This window comes from Eublepharis macularius, chromosome 8 (assembly GCF_028583425.1).
Source record: "Eublepharis macularius isolate TG4126 chromosome 8, MPM_Emac_v1.0, whole genome shotgun sequence".
NCBI lineage: Eukaryota > Metazoa > Chordata > Lepidosauria > Squamata > Eublepharidae > Eublepharis > Eublepharis macularius.
This window is the reverse complement of record NC_072797.1, coordinates 36,147,490-36,172,930: the sequence shown is the minus strand read 5'-3', so window position 1 is coordinate 36,172,930 and position 25,441 is coordinate 36,147,490. Positions and strand designations below refer to the sequence as shown.

The window sequence follows — 25,441 nt, the reverse complement described above, 5'->3', positions numbered from 1 at the left end:
ATAAAAATGATGTATATAAGTAACAATGGCCTCCACACCTACAAGGAAAATTCAGGTGTCATGCAGGGGGTTAAAGTAATGTTTCACCTTTGTAGTGTGTGTACAGTTCAACATGCACAGACCAGCTGTCCAATCTTTTTGAGTTCATTGGAATACAAGGCACTCCCTTTCTCCTAATATTTTTCCTACCTTCACATATAGAGGAGAGGGTATATGTTTCATCAACTATCCCTCGCTTTGCTGCTGTGAAGAGAACATATATTGCAGAGATAATTTCAGTTACCCATTAGGAAGAGAAAATAATAAAATTTGCACACATACTCCTTTGCTCTGTTATAAAACCTCTATGTTAAAAATGCTCACAATGTGAGCTGAAAATGGCACAATCAGATGATCATATATTTTGTCTGCCCGAAGGGCATGTTGTCTCTAGATACACTGTTTGTAAACAATTTACATTGAATGCAAAGAACTGAAAGGGCATCACAGTTACAGAATCTTTGAAGATCATCTTTTCTCTTTGAAAAATTATTGTAGCTGGTAAAGAAGTCCTTTGCATCTAGAGGAAAGTATTTTCCCCCTAGACTGTCTGCCTTAGTTTCAGTTCCATTATCCACTGACAAATGTTGGTTCAGAACCACAAACACCATTGGGATGTCAGTCAGACCTTGGGAGAAAAAAAACATTGCTTATTGCAAACAATGTGAGCCTCCTGGCTAATGCTAAATCCAATCATACAGATAAATGCCTCCAGAAAAAAGTCTAAAAGTACAAGAAAGCCAGGTTAGTTGCAGCCTCACCCAAACCCCTGAAATCACCAGATCAACTGTTCTTGAACCAAGAGCAGAGAATCATTACCAGTTCTCAAGACTTCATCTCATATCCACAGAACTAAGGATGTTGGGACTCTTCTCTCAGTTTCAGAAAGAGAGAGAGATGGTTGTGAAGTACCTGTACTGCAACACTTGAAGAAGACTGTGATTTGAGAAGAAGGAAAGCCTGGGAAGTGTTTAGCAGGGGCTGTTCTTAGGGATACTGGAACAGTCACTCTTCTGGGGCCCTTACTGTACTTGTAATTCCCCACATTGCTCAGCTTCTGGAGAGAAGTGGGACCATATATTCTTACTAAGCTGCAGGAACAGTTACAAATTTATATTTATTTATTTACAAAATTTATAATCCACTTTTCTGCCCTCATCAGGGCAACCAAGTGGCTAACAGATTAAATACATCCATAATAACACATTTTAAAAACCATTAAAATTAAACAAAATATGTCATTCAACAATTAAAACCACATTAAAATATACATACACTAAAGTACACAAAAATGACCAAAAGAAAGAGCAGGAAGGAGGGATCACTGAGGGAATGCCAGACAAAGCAGAAAAAGTCTTTATCTGCTGGAGGAAGATGGGAACAGAAGGAACAGGCAAGTCTCTAGGAAGAGAGTTCCGTATTTTTGGTGCCATGACTGAAAAGGCCCTCTCCCAGGTTGCCATCCACCTAATCTCAGAAGGCGGGTGGGGTCATCTGAAGCAGGGCTTCGGAAGATGACCATAGCATTTGGATAGATTCGAAAGGAAGTAGGAAGTCCTTCTGGATTGCTGGTCCCAAGCCATGTAAGGCTTAAAAGTCAACACCAGCATCTTGAATTGTTCCAAGAAACAGTTTGGGAGCAAGTGTAGATGGGCCAAGACTGAAAATATGTGGTCCTTATGACCAGCCAGGATCCTGGCTGCAGGATTCTTTACCAACTGAAGTTTCCAAACAGTGTGCAAATTCTCTCAATATCTGTTTTCATGAGCACGGATATTATGCTTCATCATAATATCAAAAACACTGCCCTAAGGTCATTCATACCCAGAATTAGAACAAATAATTGTCGGTTCAGGTGATTGTTAGGTGATGGCCAAAAGAAGGCAGCAATTGAATCCACTTCATTCCTTGTTTTCTTGCTTTATTCAAGCAAAATCTACACCCAGCTGTGTTCCAATGCTGGAGCAGCACAGTCTCTTTTGGTCAAAATATTACAGAGCAAGTACAGTCATCCTTACTGGAGCTTGCTTTAGTCATGTACTATCAATAAAACAAGCAGGACCAACCACAATTCAAATAAAAAATCCTGAGGTTTACCAGCTCATGTAACTTTTCAAATAAGTAGACCACCATTGACCTACCCACTGGGGCTCTTAGCTTAAAAAGCCAGCCCTGCGGCTGTAGTGGCTGCCCCTGTTCTAAAAGAATGTGTGTCAAGCTACTGCCACACATTTCATTGTATTTGAGCCACCTGGAGCCCATGTACTGAGCAAACTTCTGGTGAATATTTTGATGTTTAGTAGTGGCTAGTCTCTACCCTGCAGCACATCAAGAATTGTGTCAGTGTAAATGCTGTAGATTACTAACAAGTTGGACCAATTTTTGTCCACCAGGCTACATTTGAATGTTTAAATCCTTGGGTTCATTTTTAGACACTTCCTTAACTTCTGCCTGTTAAAGTAAGAGGGAAATTTATTTATATTGGGGTTCCCTATCATAGCACCTGTGAACGCTATGGTGCCCACTAGTATTTCCCCCAGTGTCCACCAAGCTTTCCAGAAAGTGAGCAGGGCTTGTTATTATTTGCACTCATTCAAATGAAAGGATTATCCAATACCAACAGTGGCCACAGCAACTAGAGGGACTGATAAGCACCCATGTCTGCAGTCCATTCCCCCTTCAGGCTATCCTTTTTTTAATTCCCTTTTCTTTTTCTCTTTCCCTATCCCTCCAGGTTTTCCTTAATTTCTGTGTGTGTGTCTGTCAGAGTTGTTTGCTTACCATATGCCATTCCCAGGTCTGGCGGGCTGCCTTGGTACTACTGGCTTGCAAGTTTGGAAACTTGGATTCTCTTGTTTGATCTTGGTTCTGTTGGGCTTGCATTATCCCAGGGTTCTGCCTAGAGTCTGTGAGTGACATTAGTTCATTGTCGGTCTTCTGTGCAGTTCCACATGGGTGGCAGTCCCTGCGTGCACAGGCCTGCTGATCAGTAGGTTCTGTAGCTTTAAGTCTGTGAAGAGAGGCATCTTCCCTTTCCAGAGTGTGTGTGTGGCTGTTTCCCACCCTAACAGCCTACACTCTGGATGAGGAGATGCCCCTACCCTCAGTTTCTCTTTCGCCACTGGATGGAGAGGAACACTGTAGCAAGCTTGTTGATCTCAGAGCTTTCCCAGGTTGCTGCTGCAGCAGATCTTGGTAAGAGAGGGGGAAAAGGTTTCTGAGACCCATGGTTGACAAAGCCTAATTCAAGAATTACATGCAATGCTGCACTAAAATGATGAAGACAGATGGGCATTCCTTTTCTCTTCTGTATTTTGTAGAAGGGCATAATGTTGGGACATGAAAGCACTGCCAGGTTTTCACCCCCAAGGCCTGCTCGAAAAAGCTACATGGCTGAAAGATGTTCTTTGGGCAACAGCCCTCTCCAGCTCCAGCAGGCTGCAGTGAAATCTTCTGCCTTTGTGGAGGTTAAGGATCGTTGGGACATAATTGACTGCCACAAATCTGAGTGTCACAGGGATTCAAGAACACCATGTCAGATCTGTCCAAGATCAGGATCCAGGGATCCTTTAGAACTAATGTCGAGGGCTCCTTCTTCAACTCCAGCACTGGCTGGATCTCATTTGGATCCACACCTTGAGAGGACAAATTGTGTAGAGAAGAGACAGCCACTTTGTAGAACTTAGAGCTTCCATGAAGAAGGTGAAGACAAAGTCATGGCACTCCTACAAATGTATGTCATCACTCAAGGAACATTGACCCGAGCCAGTATCAGACGATGTCGAGACCATCCAAGTCCCCCCCTTGCTCAGTTAGGTCAATCTAGGTCACCCTTGCTGTATTCCTTGGAGGAGAAGGGCATGTTGGTCCACTCTTGATTGAATCTGACTCCTTGGGGTCATAAACGCACACATCACTAGGAATTCTCTTCTCATAGGTGCTGTACATGACACCTTCACAGCATGCCTCCACCAGCCAATTTGACTAGGGGTGGAATGCGTCTCCTGGAATTGACTGGATCCATTCCAGATCGGACAGTCAAAGGACTATTGATGCTATTCGTGAGGGATTCTAGCACAGTCCTCAATGACATTTTATCTTTCAAAATCAGAGGTTGAGACAGACGCTACAGATTGGAGCCCATGTCCCATTGGATCCATCCTTTGATGAGTTTGTGGGGGACAGGGAGCCAGTGTCACCAACAGATGACTTCAGATTATACACTGAGCAAGTACTGTGGATGGCCAAGTCATTGGATATAAACATTTCATCAACAGAACCCAAACCAAATGATAAAATTCTTCAACATCTATATTCAGGAAACTCCTCCAACATTTTTTTCCCTATGATTGAGGGATTTACTGAGTTGATGTCTACCTTGTGTGAAAAGCTAGCATCCATCCTAGTAACGTCAAGGAAGGCAGAAGAACTCTACAAAACCAAGGAGGACAATTGTGCCTTCCTATTCACACATCCTTCCCCATTATCACTAACAATGGAGAAAATGCAATCCAGACATTGTCAGGGCACACACTCTACTCCAGCTGACAAAGAGGGTGTGACAGACTGCATGTCTTTAAAAGACTGGAAGTGCTGTACACAGACAGCTCAGGACTGAATAAGAGTTAATTCCTCACAGAATCCGAGAGCTTTGAGAATCAGGCTACTCCAAGGGATCTGATTGGGTAGGATGACCTGGAAAGAAGAGGGTCTGTTTTCAGTCCTAGCAGAGAGTGGACTCCAGTATGAAAAGATGGGAGATGGAGTCCTAGCAGAGAGCAGTTTTAACACCGGTAGAACTGTGGAAAGTTGGTAAGGTGGTTTAAGAAGTAGGTGCAGACTCCCAAACAGGCCAAAGAAAGGGGATAGATCTTCTAAGGAGAGGAGATTTTCTCTACCCAGTCAAATAGGGAAGTAGCTCTGGAGAGTGAAGAGATCCCTGGTCAGGTGTGGTTGGAAACTGCCTGTAGAGACCTTCAGATTCAGTTAACAACTGAAAGAAAGCACTGGTGTGTGAAGAGAAGGGGCTTGAGGTACTAGAAAGTGGGTAACAGCATTCCTAACTCCAGAAGAGAAAGATAATACTAAAAGAAAGTATACTAGAGTGCTTGGGGGAAAACAAGGGAACCAAAGCCTCAAAACAGGAGCCTTTAAGTATCTGTGGAGAGCATAAGAACTGAAATCTGTGCATGTTCCAATTTTACCTCATATGTTTGTTAAATTACCTCATAAATTTTCAGCCCCTGATTTCACCTGACCTTTCCCTTCCAAAATAAATAATTAGTTATTTTTTAATTCTAAAAATGCCTCTGGTGCCATTTCTGCCGTTTAAGGACAAGGGAACATCATAGAGGACAAGAAGCTGGATGCAGTCAGCAGGAAGATCTATACCTCTTTGCCGTTGAATATCAAAATTGCTAAATATATTGCTATAATTGGGGCATGCCAGATCATTCTATGGAATGGCTGGGTACAACAAACACCTGAAGACAAAAAATCTCTTGTCAAGGTCATCCAGGAGGAGACTCTCCAGCTTTATAAACAGCACATTAATGCTGGTCAGAATGTGGCAGACTTTTCCACCAAGGAATTTACACCCTCTGTTGTCCTCAGGAGATATGCCTGGTTGTGCTCCATTGTACTCCTTTTGGAGACAAGGAAGAAGACGGAGGATATGCCCTTTGAAGGAGAGACCCGTTTACTCCTAAAGATAGATAAATATCTGTCTGAAAAGAGAAAGGATCATCAGATGGCCAGATCCTATGGAATCCTACCCCCTTCATAATTATCGGGCCCAAGGACATATGGGAAACAGCAGCAATATAGAGGAAGACAATTCTGCTACCAGCCTTTTCCACTAGCAGTACCATCCATATCAAGCAACCTTATCTCAAAGCCAGAGAAGGAAGTCCTTCCACAAGCCAAGGTAAGGTCCGCAAGCTCACACTTCCAAAGATCAACCCCCACGCCAGAAGCAAATCTCCTCCTGACTAAAGTAGGAAGAGCAGATGATGTTTGAGAATAAGCTCTCTCTTAATGTCTGGTTGGCAGTCCATCACTTCAGACTCATGGGTTCTTAACATAGTCAAATACAGTTCTAAAACTGAGTTTGATGAAATTCTGTGTCTGAGTCTCCCTAATAAGAATATGGGTACCAGTCCACCAAACGTGGCCAGGGATCTCCTTACACTACTCCAAAACGGATGGTTCAATGCATCCCTGAAAGTGAATACAGATTTGGGTTCTATTCCAGGTTCTTTTGGATAGATAAGAAGGATGTAGGGTCAAGACTAATCTTAGATTTTAGAGACTTCAACAAGTTTGTGAAAGTGCAGACATTTAGAGTGGTCACACTTCCCTTGGTCCTACATTTAATACCACCAGGATCATGGTTTGCAATCCTGGATGCATACTTTTATGTATCAATCCATCAGTTCCACAGGAAGTTTCTAAGATTCTTGTTTGAGGGTCAGATTTACCAGTAATAAGTATTGCCATTCAGACTGGCCACAGCCTCAAAGGTCTTCACTAAGTATATGTGGTAGTCATAGTCACCCACTTGAGAACTATGGCGTGTTTGATTTATCCATATCTAGATTACTGGCTTGTATCAGCCCAGGTAAGGGAGTCAATAGAAAATCACATTTCTGTAATCACAGACATGCATGACCAATTGGTCTTCATTATTAACATAAAAAAGTCAAAACTTATCTCAAAGGGTACCATTTATAGGACCCATATTAGATTCTGTTCACAATAAAGCCTGAAGGTGTACAGAGTAAGAAATATAGTTTCATCCAGCTCTACTAAGAAGTTCCAGCTGGCATTAAAAATTCAAACACTGCTAGGCCTTATGCTGCTACCATGGTGGTTATGTCATTAGTGAGGCTAAATATGAGATGACTGTAAATTTGGTTCTTGTCAGTCCATAATCCTGTTGTTAATTCACAGGTTAGAAAGTATTCCATTTCAAGAGTGATTAATAAGGTCTCTGAGGTGATGCTAGAGGAATCTCACCTGCCGATAGGGGTTCAGTTTTGGTCCCCAGTGGTTGACATGATGCCCAACACTGATGCAGCCCTAGAATGGTGGCGAACATATTGTCAGCAAACCTCCACCCATAGTATATGGATGGGGAAAGAAATTTACATATCAATGTGATAGCAGACAGACTAAGCAGACTAGGATCTACAAACCACAATTGGTTTTTGAGGGGCTATTATATTCTACTAATATTCAAACTATGGGGATCATCAAGAGTGGACATTTTTGCCATAAGTGTAAACATCAAGGCTCAAGTGTTTTGCTCTTGAGGTGGCATGGACCAAAGGTCTGTTGGAGATGCTTTCCAGATCAGATGGTCAGGGATGCTGTTCTATGCCTTCCCTCCCCTTACCCTGATCTTGCAAGCTCTCAGCAAGATGCAAACGGAAGAAAGCACGTGCATAGTACTGGCACCCTTTTGGTTTTGACAGCCATGGTTTCACTGATTGCTTTTACTAAGTGATATATCCGCTTACCTGTAGCCCTGGATCTCTTGCTTTGTGGTTAGGCAAGATATCACAATAAACCTAAACTGAGGCTTATGGCATGATTAGTCTCCCCTTAAAAATGGGATTCTCTGATGGAGTAGTGGAAGTCATTCTAAATGCTAGAAAACCAAATACTAGGTTACCTTACGCAAGAATATGGAACAAGTTCGAGAACTGGGCATGATCAGGAGAGTTTACACCCCATTCTTGCTCTTTAGCTACAGTGTTAGGACTGTCTACATAATCTATTAAGGTTCACTTATCTACCATATCAACTTTCCATACCTTGATTGATAAAAAGACGTTTTCACACTACACATCTAAATTACTAATGAAGGGTCTCAATAATATTTTTCCACCAGTGTCACCTATAGTGCAGAGTGGTCTTGGTCAGTAGTATTTTCCAGATTGATGGCAAAGCCATTTGAATCCTTTGCTACCTGTCTCTTAAACATTTCTCTCTTTGAAGGTAAGCTTTTTGCGGCCATCACATCAGCAAGGCAAGTAAGTGAGCTGTCTGCATTGAGGACAGACCCTCTGTTTCTAAATGTGCATCTGAAGAAAGTAGTACTTAGATCTAACCTACAGTTTCTATCTAAAGTAATATCTAAGTCCCCTGCCTCCACCTCAGAAGCAGAAAGACCTCCATATGCCCGGGTTGGATGGTGATGCTATTCTATTTAGGTTGGAGGTTCAGTCAGAGGTTTATATGCTTTGCAGGAGCTAAAAAGGGAACTATAGCCACATCACAAACAATCTCTTGTTGGAAAATCAAAAAGAGTCCAGTAGCACCTTTAAGACTAACCAATTTTATTGTAGCATAAGCTTTCGAGAATCAAGTTCTCTTCGTCAGATGCCTGATACAGATACTGTATCAGGCATCTGTATCAGGCATCTGACGAAGAGAACTTGATTCTCGAAAGCTTATGCTACAATAAAATTGGTTAGTCTTAAAGGTGCTACTGGACTCTTTTTGATTTTGCTACTACAGACTAACACGGCTAACTCCTCTGCATCTAATCTCTTGTTGGGTAGCCCAGACAAACTGTGATGCAAATTAGCCAATTTACCTAGTCCATGGGGAGTCCATGTGCATTCCACCATGTCCCAGATGTCTTTGACAGGGTGTGCACACAAGAAAGATTCAGGTTTCCTGCTTCAGAATTTCCAAAGTGGGAAAAGGAGTTGGAAATAAGTGATTTCCGAAGCAGCAAGCCAGTTTGGAAATTGCTTATCTGCTTCGGTATGCTATGTGAATATTTGGAGCACACCAAAACTTCTCACCCTGCTGCTTATTTCACCTGATGGGATGGGAAAGGGGGGGTTCCCTCTTCTCCTTTCCCATTGGGTGAAATAAGGGGGGGCAGCGCTTCCCGTGCTTCAGCTGGGAGGGGGGAATCCTCCTCCTCCCAGCTGAAGTTTAAAGTGCCTGTTTGGGGATTCCCCAGCCTTCACCTGGGAGGAGGGAATCCCTCTCCTCCCAGCTGATGTTTAAAGTGCCTGCTTGAAACTTCCCTGGGCTTCAGCTGGGCGGGGGGGAGACACCTCCACCTCCCAGCTGAAGTTTAAATCCCCTTTCTGGTGCTTTAAATTCAAACCTCAAGGTTGGCTCCAGCTGACCAGCGTAAGAGAGAGTTCCCCTGCCTATCAGCTGAAGCCAGCCATGGGGTTTGAAAGCACCCCAAAGCTTTCCAAAGCAACCCCAATTGTTTCAGGAAGCTTTGATTTGGAAATCCCGAATATTTACAAATTGGGTCAGATTCTGGTATTTATCCCGAATCGGGAACCCAAATGACACATCCCTGGTTTGACTAAAGCTTCATCAGAGGGGTCCCATTACAGGACATCTGCAAGTCTGTGACTTGGTCATCTGTAGATACCTTCATCAACACCAGGAGAGATGCTGCTGTAGGACAAGCTGTGCTTCAGTGTCTTTTCCTGTGAAGAGCATCTCCCACCTCCTAGGGTAACTGGCTTGCTAAACTCCAATGTGATACTGCACAGAACACTGATGATGAAGACAAGGTATCACTTACTTGTAACTGTTGTTCATTGAGGCCTTCTGTGCAGGCACACATACTCTCCCTCCTACCCCACTGCGCTCTTCAGTGCTTTCCTGAGAGGTGTGGCAGTTCTGGAAAAACTGAGGGTAGGCGTGTCTCCCTGCCCAGAGCACAGGCTGTTAGAGCAGGGGAAAGCCTTTTATGTGCTCTTGGAGTGGAAGACACCCCTCTTCACAGATTTAAAGCTACAGAACAGATTGGCAGGCCTGGGCATGCACAGTCCCATGTGTGCCTGCATAGAAGACCTTAATGAACAGTAGTTACAAGTAACCCTGTAACTAAGTGTAACCCTGTTTTCTGTTGAGCTTGTAACAGTGTGCCTTGCTGCAGTTTGGTTCGGCTAGGATTCTTTTGGTTCTGTTGGTATTCTTTGGTTCTGCTGGTATTCTTTGGTTTGGTGTTGGTTCTGTTGGGCTTTATTAGTTCTGCTTGCATGGAAAGGCTTTTGGTCAATGGTTGCTATTGTATGTTTGGCTAAAGCTTTCTGTGTTCTGGAGAAAACTTTGGATTTCCCCCCCATAGGAAACAATGGAGAGCAGCTGGGGGTACCTTGTTCAGGGGCCCTTTGCTTCAATTTGCTTTAAACTTAGGGGTGGTGGTCAGGGGGTCTTCTGTTGACAAGCAGGATTAGATTCCTGGCAATTTGGGTGTCGTTTGCTTGAAAAATGGCCCCTCCAGGCCCCCAGAAAAAAAATCCCATAGAGAATAATGGAACCAAATATATTTGCAATTCCGAATAAAATCTGAATTCGAATACTATACTGATATTTTTGAACAGGAATATTGGGAATATCAAATATTTATGGTATTCAGAATACCCAAATCTGAAAAACACTGAATTTTTCTTTTAGTGCACAACCATGTTTTGTAGCAGGAAGGAGGTGATTCCTCAAATTGAAGGAATAATTCCCTGTATAAGTAATGTTGTGGGGGAGGGCTGCCACCCTAATTACTTCCATCAAGAATTTGGAAATGGTATAGCCATGCCATACCTGCCCATGGATGTTTTGGCTGAGCCTGCATAACATTAGGAGGACCCCAGGAGGAGGGGGCATTCTTGCTACCCTCACAGCCCCAAAAGCCATAGAACTAGGCCAGCCTACCGCACTACAACCGTTTTCACACAGCCCAGAAAATCACGTGAAACTCATGGCATAAGAGCGTCTTCCTAGCGCAATTTCCTGGCACGATCCCATTTAATGGCGCTTTTTCTGACATCATTGAGCCATTAAAGGGGATCGTGCCGGGAGGTCGTGCTAGGAAGATGCTTCATGCCATGAGTTTGTGCGATCTCCCAGGACATGTGTGAAAACGGCTTACTTAACTCACCCTGTTATATGCTTGAGTAATCTGCAGCTTCTTCTTAGCCAGCAATATGTCCTGTATTGTGCCAACTCGGCTCCAACTTGTTGGATAAATCATGCAAAATATATTCTTAGAACTACCTCTTGTAACTTTAGCTGGAAAAGCCTATAGTCTGGATCCATATCCATGCTCCGGCTTGATGCCCTTGGCCTTTTCTATCACCCATTCTTTCTACAGTCTTGCTAAGGCATAGGCCTCCATCATCATCAGAGTATGACAATCTTTACTGGTTGCCTCCTGGGGGATATTCACTCCACTAACTTCCCTTTATTTTATGTAATATTCTTAGAAGACATGATCCACTGCTTTGCTAAGAACCAAATTACCTGACTGGGTCCAATAAATTACAATATATTAAGTAATTGGAGGTACTCCCTCACCTTCAATAAGGCTTGCCTTATTGTAGACTCTGCTGCATGCAAAGACTATGCTCTGTTGCTCCTCTAGTAACCTTGTGAATATGCTAAATTCCTCCCTGTAGCTGTTTCCAAAGGGGGAATAAATAGTGTGGTGAGGGCTAATAGGCCTCCAACGAAGTCCATATATAAAAGGGAGGGGTCTGGGGGGGAATAAGGAACTGCCTCTACTGTTGTGTTAAATGAAGCTAAAGGAAGGGGAGGCAAAATATGCTTCTTTGTGCTCTTTGGAAGGGGTTTGCACTCAGATATACCTGAGCTGAAAATAAACTGGAAATTAGCTGTTTCACGTTGGCTTGGAAATTCCCAAAATAACCTTAAACACTCGCAAATTCCAGGAGTAATGAAAATTTACCTCCTGGAATTTCAGGAGTGTTTTGGGTTTCAGGGGCCAGGAATGAAGAGGCAGAGTGAGGAAGCTGGTTCCTGTAAGTGATAGATCTAGCATCTCTATCATTTATAGGAAACAATGGCTCTATTATTTTCTTATGGGCAGTAGACCTAACATCCTAGGCCAGATCTGCCCTATCAGCTTTTAGTTTATTTAATTATTTTATTTTATTTATACCCCGCCCTCTCCACAGATGGGCTTAGGGCGGCTAACAACATTCAAAAATACATTAAAAGTCAAAAAACATAAAATCAATAATAATTTTTTTTAAAGTCATTAAAGTCATTAAAACAGTCCAGGAGCAGGCTATTTAAACAAATATTGGGAGTTCGTATATGGGCATAGCAGATGGCCGAGGGCAGCCCCAGAAAAAGTGGTAGTCTTATATGGAAGAAGGAGGACACCTGCTGGCACTCAGCCAAAGGCCCGGCGGAACATCTCCATTTTACAAGCCCCGCAGAACTGTAACAGATCCCACAGGGCCCGGATCTCCAGTGGGAGAGTGTTCCACCAGGCCGGGGCCAAGGCAGAAAAAGCCTGGTTGAGGCCAGACGGATGTCCTTCAGGCTGGGAACCACCAGGAGTTGCTTGTCTGCAGAGTGCAACACCTTGCAGGGGATGTAATGGAAGAGGCGGTCTCGCAGGTATGCAGGTCCCAGTCCAAGAAGGGCTTTAAACACCAAGGTTAACACCTTGAACCGGATCCAGAACTCCACTGGGAGCCAGTGCAGCTGACACAGCACAGGATGAATGTGTGCTCGGATTGGTGTTCCAGTAAGGACACGTGCTGCTGCATTCTGGACCAGCTGTAACTTCTGGGTCAGGCCCAGGGGCAGCCCAGCATAGAGTGAGTTGCAGTAGTCTAGCCTGGAGGTGACCATTGCATGGATTACTGTGGCCAGGTCCTGGGGAGAAAGATAGGGTGCCAGTTGCCTGGCCTGTCGAAGATGAAAAAAGGCAGACCTGGCAATGGTTGCGACCTGGGTCTCCATTGAAAGTGTGGCATCCAAGGTCACACCCAGGTTCCTCACCATCGGCGAAGGTTTCAATTGTACCCCGTCGAGGACTGGGAGCTGGGTCCCCAGCTCGATCAACCCACAACCCACGACCCACGTGTTGGTGTCTCTGGTCCCTTTACATTTTAAAGGGCCATTATTTTCTAAGGGGTAAACCTGCCCTCTGGTTTTGGATACCAGGACTTCTCATAGAAATTAATTGCCCTTTAAAATTTAAAGGAAGGGAGATGCCATCAATCAGCTGTTTGGCAAAGATCAGCTTCCTCTCCTTCCTCCCCCCGCCTCCACTCTTCCTGCCTCTGAGGGCTGTAAAGAGAGTCCCGAAAATTTGGTACAGCAAAAAGCATGCCAACCCCAAATCCAGATCCCAAATTAATCAATTTCAGGTAGGTAGTTGAGTTAGTCTGCAGTAGGACAGCAGGATTTGAGTCCAGTGGTACTTTAGAGACCAACAAGATTTTTAGTGTATACGTGTCAGGCTATGGGTGACAGGATAATGGCAGACAGGTCTCTGTACCATTGCAACAAGAAGTCCAAGCTCTTGGTTAAATGGTTTTATTCAGAAATCCAATCATTTCCCATATATGCCCATAGAATTACTCAGCAGCAAGAAAGCACCTAAGCAGTACATGCTTCATTGACAGGAATAGAAACTTGAAGAAAGTACATCTCTAAATACCCAATCATTTTCCCCTCCCACCTAGACCACAGGTTTGCGCAGGAAACGGTCTGGGAATTTCTTCTAGGGTTTATACATCAGCCTAGACAGGACAAAAGGCATAAGATTAAACTGTAACATTTCAGACAGTGCAAGGTCACTTCTGGGAGCTTCAAAGGAAGGAGATAAGACAGCTGTGTTATCAGGATGCTTGAGAAACAAAAGTGATGGTTAGAGCATTTGCCTAATGACATGAAGGTGCAGCTGTAGCAATACATAGAACAATAAGAGTACAGTAGCACCTTTAAGACTAACCAACTTTATTGTAGCATAAGCTTTCAAGAATCACAGTTCTCTTCATCAGAGAGAACTTCGTGCATCTGACAAAGTTCTCTTCGTGCATCTGATGAAGAGAACTGATTCTCGAAAGCTTATGCTACAATAAAGTTGGTTAGTCTTAAAGGTGCTACTGGAGTCTTTGTTTTTGCTACTACAGACTAACACAGCTAACTCCTCTGCACATAGAACAATGACATGGATGTAGGGGTACAGACATGACAATAATCTTTCAAGAGTCAAAGCTCCCTTCTTTAAAAATTAATCAGAGTTGTTTTGATGTGTGCAGCCCTACTCTTGAGCCCTCTCCATCCTGCTTTGTGAACATTGCCTAAATACTACAGTCTCACCTTAGTTCTTTGCTAGATTGCATGCACGGGCTAAGCTTCCCTCCCCAGGTCATCAGATGTGCACCCAAAGGAAGCACTTATCCACTGTAGTATCTTGCAGATTATCCTAATTTGCAAGTCACCATTTATACTCAAAGCTGTAGAAATAAGGCTGGATCTTGGCATGCGCCAAACCCTATCTGTTTGGATTGTTGCTGTTGCAACTCCTAGTTCTTGAACTCCTTTCTACTGCTCCTGGTTGGTCCATTGCAGTTGTATAATAAAAAGTAGCTTGCTTTCAGAAGTGTGGCATGCAGGGACAGAGAGGATTTAGACTTCCTTTACTAATCCTTCTATTGGACAATCATTAGACTTCTGCTCTTGAATTTTGATAGTCTCTTTTTTATTTCCTTCCATCGATTTCCCCTCACATGCACAAATAATGTATCTCTTACTGTAGATGCCCTTTCCTCTTGACCAGACTGCATGGTACAGTTAAAAGTAGCCCCAAACATTGCAAGCTGCAGCTCAGGCTGACATTAAGTGTTTTTAATGTCATTCCATTCACTCCTTGACTAGGGTCTTGAGAACTACCAGTAATCATAGTCTTTTCCCATTCCACCAGTGCATTTCTGTAATTACAACAACAGAGTTGTTATTACTGATTTTGAGTTCTGAATGTCCTCTTTTGTAGCTCTCTAAGCTGTGTGCTTTGTACACAGGTTACAGTCTATAACTGAGTTAAGTGCTATACTACTGTCCGTGCCTGCTTCATTAGTCAATGCATGCTTTCAGTAGTCATAGTGAAATGCAAGGTGAAGGTATATGGGAAATGAAGCATAGCACCCCGATACCAAAATTCTGGATCTCTCTTTCCCTGTCTCTGAGCAAAAGGATCTATTTTGAAAGAATTTCTTTTCTAAATAGGTATTTGCTTAATTTCTGCATTGCATTTCAATTTAAGAGATTGGTTGAGACTGAGAGCCACATGATGAGTTTTCTTTCTTTTGCCTCATAGTCTTTCTGTTCATTTTCTGTTTTCCAACCCCAAACTTTGAGACTTCTGCTGAGATATTTTTCACTTGCACTCCAGTTTCTGTCTTAACTTCTTTTTAAAAACTGAAGCAGGGTCTGCAGACATAATATATTGATGCATGAGGGTCTGGAAGAGAGCCTTGATAATTTTGACTTGAGTTTTGATTCCTTTGAGAATCAAGTACAAGGAATAGTTGTTTGTAATACTGGAAATACTAGTTGGCAGCTTGGAAAGTGGTTAGTTGAGTTTGTGTCTGAAAGGAAAAGTAATGTCTCACACTTGGTAGGTGAGAGTTCAGAGATTTGGTAAGGTTCAGATAAGCACCCAATATTTAGGAAAATAAGATGTGAATATAATACATAGTTGGAGTTTAAAATAAGATATCACAATTCCTTCAGCATGTATGAATTGATAACATGCTGCACCGCTTCATATTGAGCATTTCTGAAAATGGAGCATTTAATATTTGTAATATTTGGGTGCTTATCTGAACAATTCCAAAAGTTGAGCTTTCTGAGGCTCACACATCTCTAACACTCACCCTCGTTTATATCAAACCATTATTAACAATATGGATGAAATGAGGGTGAAAAGCCACTTATCTGAAATTTTTTTGTAGTTCTGAATTTAAAATCAGAATCTGAATAAATCTGTTAATGCTCTGTTTTAACAAATGCTCATCAAGAGGTGCAGCATATTTTATATTAGCACATACCAAAGGAATTGTAATGTTAAAGTTTTAAGATATTTCAAAATTATACTACAGTAAAATCCTAAATTTATGATATTATGTTTTATCAATGTATTTCCCATCTTATTTTTCTAAATACTGTGAATATGAAAAAATATAATTTTATGCAACTTTTCACTTTTATTAGAATATAGGTTTTGAAAACATCACAGTATGTTGACCAAGCAATTAAGCTTTCACTCAGCTGTGCTGTTTTTTAAAATTATGTTGGCTAATTTAGATGTATAATTTCAAAATGCCTATATGTAAAATTCTGCATGACATACAGGAAAAGGCTCCATTATTTATACCATATAGGCAAAAGAAAGATAATTTCATTTGCTGTTTTTTTTCTCTAGATGGGTTCAGCTTTCTTTAATTTACTGCAAATACAAGCATCCGAATTCCAAACTGAAGTCATGGAGCCCTAAGATACACCGTTACAGGTTGTCATCTATCTTGTCTTGATTTTGTGAACGGCTACAGCTTCAGTTTATGTTTTCACTACAGTTTCCCATATTTCTCAGAGGATTGTTAGCTTTTAAATACACAAAGGCAGAGACTGATTTTGAGCTGCTTGCCTAAGTTTCAGGTTTTGCTTTACTCAACTAATGCATTTTTTCAGAAAGCAGGATTAAGATCTATTTGAAGTTGAGGGATATATAGATTACTTTCATTGGCTAGCTGAAAGGGTAACAATACCTTGAACAGCGGTCATTGCACCATCTAATATTAATTTGATTATTTTTCCTTCTTTTGATTTAATATAAGCATTCTTGCTGAGAGTAATTATTTCTAGGTCCATATGATTTTCATGCTATATCACTGTAAATAACAGATTTTAGTTATTACTGACATAATAAAGGGAATGTACGTAGCATTTTAAGTCTGTAATGATAGAGCAAACATTTGCCTTGAAGTTAAATGTTAAGAAGAAACATCATGGAAATATTTACATTTTATACCATTCTTACCATTTTTTCATTTACCTGTATTTTATTAATTGATAAAAGAAAATATACAGAAGATAATTAGTTTCTGTTAACAATGTATTGATTTAACTTACAGAGCTAAATAATTTATTCCTGTTGAACAGAATAAATTGAGGCGGTATTCCATATAGCCTCAGATTTGCTGCCAGGAAAGTTCCCCCCTCCACACAATCATACTACCTAGCAGCTTCCAAATTGAATAGATGTTCAGGGTTGTCAGCTCTGAATTCAGGCCATCTCAATTGTCTTGGCAGTAGTAAAGATCATTTCAAAGGAACTAAACATGTACAGATTCCTGTATGTTAGCCCAGGTAAAATTCCCACAAAATGTTGGCAGAAATTCTAAACAAGTTTGCAGCAGTACCTGCCCCCTTTATTGCAGCTATAATCTACCCAGGATAGACAGCTGAGACATAGGCATATCTTGCTTCCATTTGTGCTGTCCATTTCAGTTTTGTATCTGTTTTGGAGCTCAGAGAATGGTGGACAACCAAATACAGGGCAATTAGGCAGGTAGGATATCAGTTCTATACCTTACTTCCATTTGTGCAGCTGTCCTCCGGTTTGGAAGCAGACCTCCACTGGGGAGTGTTTTCTTCTGGCGCAAGGTGTTTCTGCTCATTAAGTGTCTGAAGAGCACCAATATCCCCCCCAAAAAATGCGCTCAACAGAAGTCTGAACTGAGGGACATGGCATTTGTGTCGTATACACTTGCATGGAAATGCACCTTATAAAACTGTAGCTGCTGGTGGATCATCACACCGCAGCTTTGTGTTGAGAAACACCTTTCCAAGTAACTGCTGCTGAGCACTGGATGGGTGAGTTATATCCCAAGATTATGCCAGTTTCAACCTTGTGGGATCAAATAGCCCTGAAAGGCTAGTCTGAGGAAGCCTCTTTCACTCTTTAAATGATGTCTTAGGATATTTGCTAAGAGATTGAACTTTGACCTCCCCTGTAACTAACATCTCTGCCAAGAGAGGAGATAACTTTTTAGGGAAATGGTAATGAGATGAGCTTTATATAAGTTTTCTATTTCAAATGGTAAATTAAATAGATTAAAACATAGCTAATCATAAGATCCCAAATCTCAATGAAAATAGTTCTAAGCTATGAATTATAAAAAAAATACGGAATCTTACTTTAAGGTTTATATTTTAAATTAATTTGAAAGTGACAATGTTTTTGGAAATTCCAGATTTCTCAGTGTCTTTTTTGGAGTTCATCTTTGTTTTCCTTGCTTTTGATACTGACTTGGAAACCAGGCTTTTCCTCACAATATTTCTTTCTCTCTTTTTTGAGACTATTGAATAGTTCATATTCAACAGATAGCAGACTATCAAATGATATTAAGCCAATAAATAACCACAATGTTTATTATAATGAACCAAAAGAAAAAAATCTTTAGAAAAACAATGAAGAGTGAAATTACGTATTTGTTTATGCTTAATATACATTGCTCTGTACCAGGTGATTCGCTAATAAAGAGTCCAATTCACAGTATCATCACAGGAAGTTCCAGTTACAGAAACTGTCCTCACTAGACTTCCTCAGCCAACATATTATGACAACACAGGGGATATGAGTTGTCAAGTAAAGAATAAACTAGTAGATGGAGATGTTGATCCATAAATGGAAAATGGTTTTGATTCTGGCTCTACGAGAGAATCCTTACCACTCTTTGTGCCTAACCTTTCAAGCTGAACAAAGAATTTGATGTATGAAAGAAGGAGAAAGCCAAGGGAGAAAGGAAGAGGAGCAAAGGTATGGAAGAGAGAAAGATCACTTTTTGGACTACTCAAAGAAACTACCCTTGATAGTGCAATGCTGTACATGCGTAGGAAGGCAGCATAATATTACTTTTTATATTTGGTTTTGAAGAAACTCCACATTGGAGAACAGAACCCAGCAGAAAGGTGTTAACAGAGGTCCCAAACAGATGGGTTGCTGAGATTGGATCTTCCCATTGTTTTTAAAGGGCTAATAGTGGCTGCACAGCCCTGATTCTGACAGGAAGGTAGAGAAAAGCTTAACCTTCTCCCCTGCATTATTTTGCTAACCAAAACCAACCCCTTCCACTACACTGTTGTTATCTATAAAAAGAAAGACAGTCACAGTAACCATCTGCCTATCTTTGTTTCAACTGTGCTTGTAGAGGGTGAGGGGTTGGTTTTGACTGGTAAAACCATATGGATCACCTTTTCTTCCCCCATCACACAGCAGCTGTTAGCCCATTTAAAACTCTGGGAAGGCTTCATTACAGATCATTCAGCATGTTGTATGTTTTCTTGCTGAGACAGAGCAATGCATGCACAAACTGATCCCCATAATGTTAACAAATTCTAGGGAAAGGGGCTGGTATGACCATAGCTTTAGAATGGGCTTTCCAATCTCCTAAAAGTTCTCTGGTTGTTTCAGCAATCCTTTAGATCATCTAGTTTTTCACTCTCTTGTTCTCTTTTACAGAACAATTTTAGGAAATCTATTTAGAAGGATGTAACTCTGTTTAAGATTGCATGTCAGTTAAGTTAGTTAAAAATAGATAGGAGCAGATAACATTTCATTATCTAAAACATTCTAAAAAGTCACTGTATCTTCTAATAACTCTTCGTTTCTGGAAAACATTCAAAATACATAGAGATGAGTTTGGTCAAGGTTGGGTGATCTCCTGAGGATCATAACTAGCCAATCCAAGCTTTGCAGAGGAATGATGGGAATGTAAATTATGCTCTGAATTCTGATTTTTTTTTTAGAATTCTAAATTCTGTGGTACATTATGCAAAGGGATGTAAAGGAAGTATAAGTATACTGGCAGCTATAAAGAGTTTGTTTAATAGCATGATGCACATTTATTAGTTGAATCCTAATGTAATTTTACATAAGCAGAAAGAGGGAAGGTGATTTCTAATCAATTTACCCTTCATTGTGGACCCTAATTTGCCCATCATGTTGTTCCTGAAGGTCCATTGCCCCCCAGGAGCATTATTTCTGGGAGTTATGTGGGCTGTAGCAGGAGGGAGGAGGCAGAGAAGCTCCATTCTGCCAACAGAAGAGCCGTCTGTTGGTGGAAAATAGTGTTTGGCTCTCTGTTCCACACAAGGTGCAACTGGCTGCTGGGGGAGGGGGAGCGGAATAGCCTTTTAAGGCTTCTCTCTCTGCATTACTGGATGCCTGGGAAAGCCCTAGCCGCCTCCCCCTCCTTCAGGGAGGCAAACTCCAGCCCCCAGCCAAGTGGCTGTTGCCATGGCTGGGGAATGCTGCATTCTGTTGATGGAAAATAATGTTTGACTCTGTGTTCAACAAGCTGTAATATTAAGTGGCAATATTTACTCATCACCACTTCACTGGAGACAATTTAGGACTTGTTTACATAATATATATGCAGTCTCAAAAGTATTACCCAAATTGCTTTCCTAACATACTTGAACAAGAAACTCATGTATTTCTTGACTACCTGAAATGATTTGCAACACAAGTCATTGATTTTTTTTTCCTTTGTGGAACTGTAATCACCAGCTGTTAGTGATGTGAACCCTGCTGTAGCTGAAATTATCACTCTTACTGGGATAAAAGAGCTGAGTCAAAATAAAGTTATCTTTTCATGATAGAGCTGCTATACCTTTTGCTAATTGTACGATGTACAGAAATACAACCAAAGATGCTTTTCCACATCTGGGAAAAAGCCACACTTATTAATTTCTGAGTTATAAATATCTGTTAAAGGCACAGTAGGTCTGCCAAGAAAAAAGGTAGTGGCATTAGTCATTAGCCTCCGATTTTAACAAGATTTGCCACCCTTTCAGTGCTTTGGCTTTGTAATCAAATGAGAGGTTTGGGAATTGCTATTCCAGGTTGACTGATCATGCCAACAGGTCTTCACAGTAGTTTTTCATGAGTTATTGCTGGAAACACAATGGAAAGTGAATACGCTTAAGGCAGTTGTATGGTTTTTTCCCCTGATTTTGTTAGTGTAGCAAGATTCTGCAGTACTTCTGAACTATCTGGTGAAATCTTCTGCAAAAGGTTAGTAAGAATTATTCTTAACAGGATGCAACTCCTTCAGAATGTTTTTCCTTCCCCAGCAGTGTGTTATGAAAGGGATGTTTCACTTTCTTTGCACAATACTGTGGGACTCAAGCTGCTGATATTACATCAGCTATTGTATACTGTTGTAGTTGGGGGTGATTTTTGTTTGGTGAATTGAGGAAACCAGTACCTAGGGAAAGTAACAATTTCTGTTAAGACTGAAAGCATCTTCCACTCAGTCCAAGGGGATGGAATCAACTCTCTGTCCAGTGGTGGAAGCTGGCCAAGTGAGAGTGAGTGTTGCCACATCCAAAGTACTAAAATAGTCCCCAAAGCCTAGCCAGGCAGAATGCAAATTCATTGCTATCCTAATTTCCCAGGAACTGGGAGTTTTCTGTTCTTCTGATGGGCGAAATCAACAGCAGCCCGTACATGGGTTTTCTCTGTGATGGCTCCCTCTATGGTGGAACGACCTGCCTGAGGAGGTCAGGAGAGCCCCCACACTCCTGGCTTTCCACAAACGATGCAAAACCGAATTATTCAAAAAGGCTTTTTACTCAAATAGGAGGGAAGTATTGTAGGGAGGGGGGGGTTCACATGCTTCGCTAATGAGTTAGGGACCATAGACTTCACCACTATGTTGCCTTGCATATTATCTGTTGCTTTGAATATGTACTCCTATACACTACCTGTGCTTCTTATTACTGAATGTCAGTCCTAGAATTGATCATGTTCTGTTTCAGCAATTCTTCAACTCTGTATTGGAACCTTGCTAATGCTATGTCTTTGTGAAATCCTATGACACTGTGTATGGAAATGTCCTTGACACTGTATGGAACTGTCCTTGGTACTGATTGTACTAATCTCACACTATGTAATCCACCTTGAGTCTCCGTGAGAAAGGCAGACTATAAACAAACAAACAAATAAATGACGTGTATAGAATGTCATGTAGCAATCAACTCATGGTGATCCCAGCAAAGGGCTTTCAATGCAAGTGAGAAGCAGAGGTGGTTTGCCTGCATTGTTTTTCTCTACAGAGTCTTCCTTGATGATCTCCCATCCAAGTACTGATCCTGCTTAGCTTCTGAGATCTGATGAGATCAAGCTATACCTTGCCTCTGAAGTATCTATATTAGAAGTATACAAATAATCTCTCTTGAAAAAAGTCATGTGTGTACACAATTAAAGAAGTATGTTGATAGCTCCAGACATTGCTGATAGAAGACATCCACTGCCCTTTTTCCTAACCCATTTTTTTGTATGGTAAACTGATCATTTTCAGTTTGCCACAAAACAAGATTACTAGTGTTTGGTGATGAACTTTCTGTACACCATCCAGCATGCATGTATGGTTATTCGGGTTTACGATCAATAATTCAGGTAGTTGGTTTTCTATATGCTCATTCAAACTAGGAGTTTAGAAAATAAGACAACTAGGTATTCAAACAGTCAAATGCAAAATCATTCTTAATAATCATAATAATCTAAAATATATTTCATTTTGGTTTTTTTATACCTATAAAGAGATGCAGCTTGTACTTTTGGTACAAATGTGTGTATGTATGTGTTTGAAGGCACATTTTTTATTCAGTTATTCTGAACAACTTGCTTTTGCCTTCTTTCCCAGGAAGTGTGTAGAGAGCTTTGGTGTCTCAGCAAAAGTAATCGCTGTGTTACCAACAGTATTCCAGCAGCTGAAGGTACTCTTTGCCAGACTGGAAGCATTGAAAAGGGGGTGAGTTCAATGACTTAGTTCGAATTATTGTGCAATTAATTCTAGGTTATGCCAGACACAGAATGGCTTATAAAACTGGAAAACAGATCTTTCTTAATACTTAAGAGAGTTCCAGAATGAAATACTTGAATCATGAGTTCCCTCAGGTTGCCCTGTCCAAAGGAATGGCTAAAGGAGAGGAGGAACCTTAACCATGTGCCCTTGGAGCTGATATATCTTATTGCTAAAGATATTTCTCATAATTCAGAACCATCAGGTATTCTGTGTTTCAGTAATGCAGCATTAATATGCTCCTCTTCTTTCATACTCTTCCTGTGCCAGCACCTTGCCAACCAAATGTGCCTTCACTCAGCTACTGGAAACCCTGGAGATTACTGTAATTCTACAGACATCTCCAAATCCTGAAGGAATTCTAGCTCAAACTTTCATTGGTGTGGTTGACTTTTCTAAGTGAGTGGAGAATATATCTAAGACTTTGGCTGCTAATATGTTTTTCCATATCCAGTCACTCCTCACTCCTTGAACACTTGAAGCTGCTTTATACTGAATAAGACCACTGGTCAATCAAGGTCAGTATTGTCTATTCCAGAGGTTTCCAACCTTTTGGGTGTGGTGACTAGGGGTGTGCGCTTTGGGAATCCGATTCGGGTAAAATACCCGAATCAGACTCGATCCGGAAAGTTTAGGGATTTCTGAATTGGGGCCAGCATGCTTCGGGGCCTTAAGGGGTGCCCGTCCTCCCGCCCTCCCGCCCTCCCACCAACACCCCACTTACCTGGGGCAGCAGCGCAGGTACTGGCACTCGCTACTGCCCTGCCATCCGCTGCAGAGACCTCCATGGCGGCACGGGTGGTGCCAGCGCCAGCGCTTGTTGCCGGTCACCACAGAGGCCAAAGCAGCGGTGTAGGTGTAGCAGGTGCCACCGTTCACTGCCGTACGCTGCCGCCGCTTGCTGCTGCCGGTCATCGCAGAGGCCTCCGTGGTGGCCCAGGCCACAGGCGGCCAAGGGCACTGGCTGCAGCCTTCCCCGCTGCCCTGCTGGCTGCAGTGGTGGCGGCAGAAGGCCTGTTCTGGCATTAAAGAGAAAGGGTGAAGGGGGGGTTGGAAACCTGTAATTTTGGTATGCTCCGAATCTTTTCGAAGCATACCAAAGTGATTTCTGGAACCCGAACCTGAAGCAGCTTGCTGCTGCGGGTTTCAGGGTGTTCCAGATCGTTTTCCCCGCTTCGAGTAAACCCAAAGCAGGAAAAACTAATCTTTTCCGCGTGCACACCTCTAGTGGTGACCCACAGGTCTAAATTTACTTTTTATGACCCATCCAGGGCTGGCCCAAGAGATTAAGGAGGAGCTGGGTGGGGGGGTTAATTAAGAGATGCAGGAATATGCTAGAAGTCAGCAAAAAGGAAGGCAGCAAGTGGCTCAGTGCAGTACATCTTCTATAGCAGGTAGAGGGCAGTGGGGCACTGCAGGGACTGGGCGAGGGGTTGGGATGCTGAAAGAGCAGTGCCAAGACAGAGTCTGCACTCACACACACTTCTTTCTCTCCTCCCTTTACTTTTTCATGTGCTGAACAGCTTCCATCTACTCTCCAGCCTTCCCCCTTCTTCTAGCTACTATTGTAAAGTTACTAGTTGCCAGACAACATTTTTCGGCACATTAGCATTAGAGAGGGGAAGTGGAGGTGAGAAAGTGAAAAGCTGGCAAGGAAAAAGAGGAGAGAAAGAGAAGGATGCAAAGGATGGTAGCTATCATTAGAGATGGCTGGCTTGCGATCCACTTACAGAAGCTTTGCAACCCACTTTGGGGTCCCAACCCATAGGTTGGCTAATATTGGTCTACTCTAACTGGCAACCATTCTTCAAGGCCTCAGGTAAATCTCTTTCACATCACCTATTATCTGATCCTTTTAACAGGAGTTAGCTGTTTTACTTTGTGAAGAGATTACTTTTTGGGAGTTAATCTGTTGGAGGATAAAAATATTCCCCTGGATAAACTATGCTAACTACAATCAGACCAGTAGCAGATTGTGTGATGCATCTACTAGCCTTTGTTAATATGCTTAAAAGATACGCATTGCTAAAATCCTGCTCTCCCCATTAGCAGAATTGTGGCAAATGGCAGGGAGTACTTGAAGCTGCTGCATGAAAGGGTAGTTGCAGAAATTGTACTCCATGGGAGGAACTCTTTGTGTCCACAGATCCACCTCAATATTTAGGATGTCGACAGAGTTAGCCAACCTGCTTTGGCTTTCTAAGACAAAGAAAATGAGATAGCAAGTCTGAAAAGATTGTTCTTTGATATTCTGCTATCCTTACCTCTTAGCAGTTGAACATATTAAACTTGTAAGCATTGGACTGCACAGAGACCACAAGAAAGAAAACCATGTTGCTTTCATATAATTTGTTCTTCAGATGATTCTCTGTGCAAAGGTTCTCAAATCCTGACCACCTATTCCTGACCATAAGATACTGATCAACAGCTTCAGACACATACGTTGGCCGTGTGGCATTCAAGCAAGAAACTGAGTAGTTGCTGCTGCTGTTGTTAGTGTGCCTTTTTCACTGAGATCCAAGGTGGATTTCACACTGCAAGTAAACACAATATAATTAATTGCTAGGAAATCCACTGAGCAAAATACAATATGGTCAACAGGACATTCAATGAAAAAAAGATACAATAGGGTATAGTTGCAGTAAATTTGAAAACAAGCATAAAGCTGAACAGAAAGATGAAACTTTGCTGAAACAAAGCATAATTAATTAATGTGACAACAT

The 25,441-nt window shown here is 41.8% G+C and overlaps 1 protein-coding gene across 1 annotated transcript in view; it reads left to right on the top strand.

The window, feature by feature from the left end:
- Window positions 1–25,441, top strand: part of ADAMTS6 (ADAM metallopeptidase with thrombospondin type 1 motif 6) — a 275,919-nt gene that overhangs the window by 159,912 nt on the left and 90,566 nt on the right. Inside the window, exon 11 of the mRNA XM_054986105.1 lies at window positions 22,560–22,667. Within this exon, the coding sequence (XP_054842080.1) occupies window positions 22,560–22,667 (108 nt within the window). The remainder of the gene's footprint in view (window positions 1–22,559; window positions 22,668–25,441) is intronic.